Here is an 8,465-nt window from a genome sequence, read left to right as displayed (position 1 = left end):
AAATTTCTATTATAGATCTGGTACAACTTCGACCCCTGCTGGCTGGCTTGATTTATTGCAGGTTTTCCAAACAAGAATAAAGAATAATTAAATTCCTGGGAACAACGCTAGCAAGATTAATTCACTAAAATGAGGAAAACCAACATAGAGTAGGTGCCAAATAAATCTCAAGAATGCCTCAGGAATAAGGGACTGTTTTTACAAAGTTGTTTGAATAAACAACTAAGTTGGAAATAGGTATCTATTGGAACAAGGCAAAAGTTAATGATCACACAAATACACACACACACACACACACACACACACACACACAAACACACACAATCTGTGATCTGTTGATCAGGGGTGCTGTAAAGGTTAGGATCCTAAGGGCCCTGACTGACAGGGGCCCTCATACAATATTAGAAGACGGTAATATCTGGAGTGATGGGGCCTAAAATGAGATTGTTTCGTGGGCCCCAAAATACCTGGGGTTGATACAGACTAACACCCTAAAAACCTAAAGGTGAGCTGTCCTTTTACGCTTTTCAAACTGAATTCAAGGCATTGAAAAGAAAGTCCATCTGGAGCTTCTCTGGACACTTACATATTTAATCAACTATTACACGGTCTTCATCTTTAATAACTTTCACAATGTATTCGATTTCTATTCTACTGCATAAAAACTGTTCATTTTATTGGAAAATGGTTTCTTACTTGACCTAAAAATAGGCAATTTAGCCAAGACTGGAACAGGGAACCGAAAGAAAACCGGACAGTCATCATTATTCATGTAGCCTATAAAAATCCTACCCTATGTGCTTAAAACTACTTAATGCTCTCCGATCTACATCTGTGGAATCTGTGCGGTTCCGAGGTAACTTCAGACCAGACTTTTGTCTTTCGGAAAGATGACGATAACTGTCCCAGACAACCAATAAATTGTGCATGAAGTAACTCGATCCGAGATGTGGTAACACTTAAAAAGAGCAAACTGGTTCCCTGGTTCCCCGCGTATGCCACATTGTTTCCCCGTTTCTTTCCTGGAAACGGTTGCTAACAACATACTACTGCGAGCGCGTTTGCTACCTATCTAATTGTAGCAATACAGCCGAGGGGGCTGTAAACTAAAAAGCAACCAGAACGAAAATTTTCAACTTTCACCCACAGGTAATAAATGTAATCAGCTAACTATATTGTGCTCGTTTCCTGTTTGATTGCTCAAAGCGCTATGACAACTCTGTATAGTTCGATCCCGTGTTAATTAGCTGCTTAATTAATTCCTATCTAATACAGTCGGTCGAATGTAATTGTATTTAACGTGAGGGTTGCGCTTTTTTCCTTGATTATGTCGAATTTAGGCGGTCGTACGAAGAGCGAGGTCACGATATCAGCAAAAGATATTTACAACACACGGATAGCCTATAGCCGATTTGTGCGTTGCTTGATGTCAGTGTTTGCTTTCCAATGTCAATATTGTCATTTCGTGTGTAACTAAGATGTGGCGTTTTATCATAATTGCAGGCTGGTCTAGATAAGATTTACATGCATCCATTACGATGATTTACCCGAATGCCGATGAGTGTATTGAGACAAGTAATTAGCAATATCCCACGACCTACACGTACATGGCCTGTATGAGTTTACAGCAGCCCTAAGTTACGAACATATTTGACGGTGAAATTATAGTTTGCAACTTGAATAAATGCACTTACATGGAGGTCGTAGATGTAGTAAATCGTAGTTTATCATACTCAGTGATAGTTTTTAAGTGAACAGCTGCACTGGAAATTCACAGAGGCCGCACAGTGAACACAGACATTACCGGGGGTGACACACCGTTGCCTTAGTTCATTTCTACACTGACTGCAATATAATAAACCTCTCTTTCCATTGCCAGTTAAAGTTAGCACAATGCCGCGTGGGAGATCAGCAGTCAGCATCCTCTCGGACAGCAGTGAGATGGACATCGATGGGATTGGTATTCATATTTTATTTTCCTTCAGTATATCAAATTAATGAATAAATACCCATTTTATTATTGCATATGTAATGCCCAGTCTGTATGAATTCATAAAATACTAGCCTACTAGTATTTTCCATATTAACAGTTCCGTGTATGACAGTGCCATATGATGTATTTCGTTTTCAGTGTGACTGAATATTTAAATAATGAGGTATATTTATCTAGCAAATTTAACTGAAATGGATCTGAATGTGAAGATCCACATCTGCTGTTTTGCACCGGAAAGTTCACCAGGGTTATTGCCAATTATTAAACCAAATAATCCCAGAAAGCAAGATAGCTTGCAATAGTGCTTCACAAAGAAATATAATTACTATAATAATAATAATAATAATAATAATAATTATTATTATTATTATTGTTATTATTATTATTAAATACACTGTAAATACACTTTAAAACAGTGGTCTCCAACCCTGGTCATGGAGAGCAACTGGGTCTGCTGCTTTTTGTTTTCACCTTCAAATCAGCATCCTGCTGAGACTCAGGTAAAGAGGTGAGGTGAGTTAACTGTGTAATGAACGGCTCTAATTGATCAATTAAGCACAGAGTGACAACGAAAACCAGCAGACCCTGTAGCTCTCCAGGACCAGGGTTGGAGACCAGAACAGAGTCTGGCCTCGCTGTGATGTTCTTATCTCAGGCCGTAGCGTGTGGAGGCTAACGTGGCGTCTGTGTTGTGTGTTCTTTGTTGTGTGTTGTGTGTTGTGTGTTCTGTGTTGTTTGTTCTTTGTTCTGTGTTATGTGTTGTGTGTTGTTTGTTCTTTGTTCTGTGTTGTGTGTTGTGTTCTGTGTGTTGTGTTCTTTGTTCTGTGTTGTGTGTTCTTTGTTGTGTGTTGTGCTGTGTTCTGTGTGTTGTGTTCTGTGTTGTGTTGTGTGTTCTGTGTTGTGTTCTGTGTTGTGTGTTCTTTGTTGTGTGTTGTGTTCTGTGTGTTGTGTTGTGTTCTGTGTTGTGTGTTCTGTTGTGTGTTGTGTTGTGTGTTCTGTGTTGTGTTCTGTGTTGTGTTCTGTGTTGTGTTGTGTGTTGTGTGTTGTGTTCTGTGTTGTGTGTTCTGTGTTGTGTTGTGTGTTCTGTGTTGTGTGTTGTGTTGTGTGTTGGGCAGCGGAGGCCGAGCTGGCCAAGCTTCAGCGGCAGTTCCGCATCATGGAGGGAGACCGGCAGGCCTACAGCGTCGAGACCCAGAATCTGATCCGCAGGCAGCTGTAAGGGTGGCCGCTCTCTCTCTCTTTTAACATCACTCCGTTTGAATTTCTCAGGGTGTAACATTGCAGATGGCAGGAGTCAATGACGCGTTTAAGCCGTGATGCACAAAATGCATCCAGCGTTTCACATGCCACCTGGGCAGGGGGCAGGCTGTAGCCTAGTGGCTAAGTTAGTGTAGCCGCAATAAGATCTGTGCAGCTGTGGGCCGTAGAGGGTACCGCCCCAGCGAGAAGCATTTGTACCCGTTTGGGTACTTTCTGTATCTTTATTTCTAAGCGTGTGAGTAATAGCACGCGTGTGGCTAGAATGTTCTTAACGGAACACTCTAATGCCAAAAGGCAATCGAGTTCTAGAACGCTGGTTTAGAACTTTGAAAAAAAAAAAAAAAAAAAAAAACATTCCATAAAGTCTACAGTACTCTTCAAATAAGGGTTAAATGTGCGGACTGGTAGGAGAGAGGGGCGGTTGTGACCCTCGGTTGACCTCTGCGTTCTCCTCTGTGTTCCCCTCTGCGTGCCCCTCTGCGTGCCCGGGGGCAGGCAGGAGATCCAGAAGCTGCAGAAGGAGCAGGAGGAGGTGCGGTGCAGCCTGCGGGTGTCGGGGAGCAGCCTGCGGCGGGTGCAGGACACGGAGGCCACGCACAGCCTGCGCTGCACGCTGGAGCGCAGCGACGAGCTGCAGGAGCTGCTGCAGCGCGAGAGGCAGGCCGCCGCACAGCTGGACCAGGAGGTGCCCTACGCCCCGGAGCGGAGACTCTACACTACCCACTCACTGCCCACTCACTACCCACTCACTACCCACTCACTGCCCACACACTGCCCACACACTACCCACACACTACCCACTCACTACCAACTCACTGCCCACACACTGCCCACACACTACCCACACACTACCCACACAGTGGGGGGTTTACTGCCCACTCACTACCCACTCACTACCCACTCACTGCCCACTCACTACCAACTCACTACCCACACACTACCCCACACACTGCCCCACACACTACCCACACACTGCCCACTCACTGCCCCACACACTACCCACACACTACCCACTCACTACCCCACTCACTGCCCACTCACTGCCCCACTCACTACCCCACACACTACCCCACTCACTACCCACTCACTACCCACTCACTACCCACACACTACCCACACACTGCCCACTCACTGCCCACTCACTACCCCACACACTGCCCACTCACTACCCCACTCACTGCCCACTCACTACCCCACACACTACCCCACTCACTACCCCACACACTGCCCACTCACTACCCACTCACTACCCCACACACTACCCCACACACTGCCCACACACTACCCCACACACTACCCCACTCACTACCCACTCACTACCCACTCACTGCCCCACTCACTTCCCACTCACTACCCCACACAGTGGGGGGTTTACTGCCCACTCACAGCACTTTTACTTGCTGGGTGGCCCACTGTCACACACAGCTCTCAACCCAATAATTCCAAGGTCACGATTTTTGTGGTCTTCCATCTTCTTACACTGTGTAATATACCTAAACAAAGTTAACGAGGTTATCTCTCTGTCTATCTCACACGGGGAACAAGATTTTCATCATGGAGAAGCGGCTGTCAAAGCAGAGGCGTGCGAGCAGTGCGGTGAGCCTGAACCAGAAAGGGCAGGTCAGCCAGACGCAGCAGGCCGGCCTCACCCTGGAGAACAGGCTGCACAGGGTGAGGGCCCGGCCCGACTGCCAGCCGCCACTCACACGTCTGCCTCAGCCACAGGAAATAAGGTCAAAGGTCACGGCCATTAAAATGGTCGCTGGTGCTCTACGGCAGCGTGTCTGGACTCCGGTCCTCGGGACCCACTAGCCAGGTTTTTGTTGTAACCAGGAACTCGCACGCCTGATTTAATGACCGTTCCAATACACGGGACAAGCAAAAAAGTATTTCAACCTTTGAATAATTTCATATTTGACCCAGGGCCGGGTGACTACACTATCCCGCAACCTGCATATGGAAATCACAGCATGAGCACTGCTATATACAATTTTTATCAATTTAAAATGTATTTACAACACAGTAAAGTGTGCAAAAAGTGAAGGGGTCTGAATACCTTTGTAGATGCTTTGGAGAAAAATGTATACTTGTCTAAGCTCTACCACATCAACAGAACAAGATCAGAGCATGAGCACTGCTGTATACTATTAGGTATTCCATATTGGGGAGAAAATAGGGGGTGGGGCATTAAAAAAAGTGCGCTGGCTAACGTGTTGCCGCTAATGACGTCCGCAGGCCTCGACCGGGTTCAACAAGCAGCTGGCGAAGATCGGCAGCCTGAGGGCAGAGCTGGAGACCCTCCACGTGGAGCGGAACCGGTTTCAGCAACTGTACCGCAGGCTGGCCAAGGTGAGGGCCCACCTGCCCCCGCTTAACAAACACCCCGTCCTCTTCTGACCGCACCCAGGTTCTGCTGCTACCTATCACCATCCCCTAGCACTCACCCGTTGCCTTTGTTATGGTATTTTATGGTTTCTTTTCTTCAGATGCATTTGTACTTATTCAGCCTCTGTTTTGGTTCTTAGTTACCATCAACAGCTTGCAATAATGCTCTAAATGCGGTCAATACACTTATGTTTCTCCTACGTTGTGAGTCACACTGGATGAGTGTGTCCGCTAAATTACTGTAACATACTGTCATCCATTTGCCATGGATTGAGTGCACAGAGCTCTTCAATCTCAGGTTTGGGCTAAAGGCTACTGTGTCTGTTCTAACAGGAGCTTCAGGAGATACGCAAGGACATCGGGGATGTAATTGGTCAATCCACATCCGCCTACGACGCCAGGTGAACGAACGTGTGTGTGAGGGGAAAATGGGAGCTGTTACCCTCCAAATGGGTGCAATTTTCAATCTCCATTTGGAGAATGCCAACTTTTCATTTGTTCTTACAAGTCCCCATTTTTGGGTTCATGAACATTCAATCGTAAGTGGAACGGTGGTAATCCAGTGTCTGTTGGTATTTTTGCATATGCGTGTGTGTACATGTACGGACGAGGGCGACGTGTATTTGGGTGGAGGCAGAGTACCTCAGAGTACTGGTCCGATCTCCCCGTTCGTGAATGTGCCTGTGCACACGCGACTTGCTGGGTGACCAGTGGTGTGGCCCATCTCTGCTCCAGGGTGGAGGCCCAGTCCAAGACCGTGACGCTGAACGAGAAGGCGGTGAAGGACCTGGCGCAGTACAACGTGGAGATGCAGGAGCTGGAGAGGATCATCGCCCACGAGCACCGGCTCAAGACCTTCATGAACATCAAGAACCAGGAGCGGGCCGACGAGGAAGCCCAGGACCAGAGCCGCAAGCAAGGTCCGACACCGCCGTCACCAAGCCGGCTCCCTGACCCCCACGCCGCACTGCCGTTTCACCAAGGCGTCACCTCACAGCCAGTTCTCACACTTGTAATCACATCTAGAGATGAAAGTGTGAAGTCCAGGAACATTCTAGATGTTTTGCAAAGGGCCTCGTAATGCTCTCGTAGGTGCTACACCCGTGGTAATCAACCCTGTTCCTGGAGGTCCACCGTCCTGTAGGCTTTCACTCCAACCCTAACAAAGCACATCTCATTCAACAGCTAGAGCAGGGCTGCCACATCTTGCTCCGGGAGATCAACCATCCTGTACGTTTTCACTCCAAACCTAACAAAGCACATGCCACTCAACAGCTAGAGATCTCATTGCCCTGCTAATTAGGAGAATAAGGTGTGCCAAATTATGGTTGGAATGAAAACGTACATGATGGTAGATCTCAAAGAAAAGGGTTGGATGCTATTATGCTGTACACTGGTGATGGCTGAGTGGCGTTTCCCCCATTCCCTGTGAAACCTGCATTGGGACTGCTGATGAAAACTAAGCTAAGCTAAGACTCTGGTACAAAACACAAATGACAATGTTGATGTTTTAACATTGTACATGGTCCCTCATGAAAAGCACTAGATGCATTCACATTATGCATGCATGCAGCCATAGAGGTAGCCTCGTGTTTAAGGTACAGGACTGCGAAGGTTGTTAGTTCAAGCCCCGGTATAGCCACGATAAGATCCACACAGCAGTTGGGCCCTTGACCCCCCCCCCCCGCATTGCTTCCTGCTTAGTCCAATGACCTGTAAGTCGCTTTGGATAAAAGCGTCAAGCTAAATAACAGATTATTATTATTATTATTATTATTATTAGTTGGGCCCTTGACCCCCCGCATTGCTTCCTGCTTAGTCCAATGACCTGTAAGTCGCTTTGGATAAAAGCGTCAAGCTAAATAACAGATTATTATTATTATTATTATTATTATTATTATTATTATTATTGTGGCATAGGCCACAGGGGGTAAAGAGGTGTTACAGTGACCTCTTTTTTTGCATTCACAGCCACAGTGGAGAGGGAGAAGAGGAGGACTGAGCCCGGGGAGGAAAGCATGGCCTCGCTGGAGGAAGCGTTCCATCGCATCCAGCGCATCACCGGGGAGGAGGACCTGGACCTGCTGGTCATGAAGTTCATTGAGGGTCTGTCTGCGGTCATTCTCACAGCTCAGGAAAATCTGATACATCAGGAATATCAGATGGGGCCAGAATGATCTGTCCTCCTGCGTCTTCAAACGAGGACATAAAATTTTGGCTCTCCTCAGCCTATACATTATTTATCTTAACATAAGGAACATTCAACAAAATATTTTCACTGCAATGTGTTTTTGTCATCCAAGACGTTTGTATGATGTCAAAAAAAGTGAAATACTTTTTTCCTCCTGGGTCTATGCATATGGCTATGGCTGTGATAAAATCAGGCATCCCGACCACATTGAAAAGGATAAAAATGAGCGATAAAGAGATGATGTTAGATCTCTCCACCCGTCAGTATTAATGCAAATTCACGTCTACATGCGCAGTTGAGGACCGGAACTTCGCCCTCTTCAACTATGTCAACGAGCAGAACAACGAGGCTGAGACTTTCAGGGACCAAATCAGCCAGGTGAGTTTGGGAGAAAGACCCATTTAAAAAAAAAAAAACGCTAAATGGACTGCATTTATATAGCACTTTTATTCAAAGTGCGTGACAGTTGATGCCTCTCATTCATCCATTCACACTCACACTCGCACACCAACGGTGATAGGCTGCCATGCAAGGCACCGCTCTTACCCCCTGAGTTAATGTAGCCCAATCTCTTAATCAAAACAATCCCTTAATCAAGTAGTTGTAGTTCCCATACAGATATATAGACTGATCATT

General features: G+C 46.3%; 1 protein-coding gene across 2 annotated transcripts in view; it reads left to right on the top strand.

Moving 5' to 3' along the window:
- The first annotated feature begins 1,013 nt into the window (after positions 1-1,013).
- LOC133139224 (outer dynein arm-docking complex subunit 1-like) overlaps positions 1,014-8,465 on the top strand; it is a 12,246-nt gene continuing 4,794 nt past the window's right edge. Inside the window, exons 1-10 of one of the 2 annotated variants that reach the window (XM_061258632.1) lie at positions 1,014-1,149; positions 1,880-1,960; positions 3,109-3,208; positions 3,749-3,938; positions 4,799-4,924; positions 5,489-5,602; positions 5,972-6,039; positions 6,374-6,558; positions 7,610-7,744; positions 8,125-8,207. In XM_061258632.1, the coding sequence (XP_061114616.1) occupies positions 1,894-1,960; positions 3,109-3,208; positions 3,749-3,938; positions 4,799-4,924; positions 5,489-5,602; positions 5,972-6,039; positions 6,374-6,558; positions 7,610-7,744; positions 8,125-8,207 (1,068 nt within the window). In that variant the 5' untranslated portion in view covers positions 1,014-1,149; positions 1,880-1,893. Of the gene's footprint in view, positions 1,150-1,345; positions 1,504-1,879; positions 1,961-3,108; positions 3,209-3,748; positions 3,939-4,798; positions 4,925-5,488; positions 5,603-5,971; positions 6,040-6,373; positions 6,559-7,609; positions 7,745-8,124; positions 8,208-8,465 lie in introns of those variants that run through there. The other variant, XM_061258631.1, reaches the window with a different exon arrangement.

Source organism: Conger conger, chromosome 10, assembly GCF_963514075.1.
Source record: "Conger conger chromosome 10, fConCon1.1, whole genome shotgun sequence".
Taxonomy (NCBI): Eukaryota; Metazoa; Chordata; class Actinopteri; order Anguilliformes; family Congridae; genus Conger; species Conger conger.
Note: the sequence above shows the minus strand (reverse complement) of the source record. Positions and strands in the feature narration are given on the sequence as shown.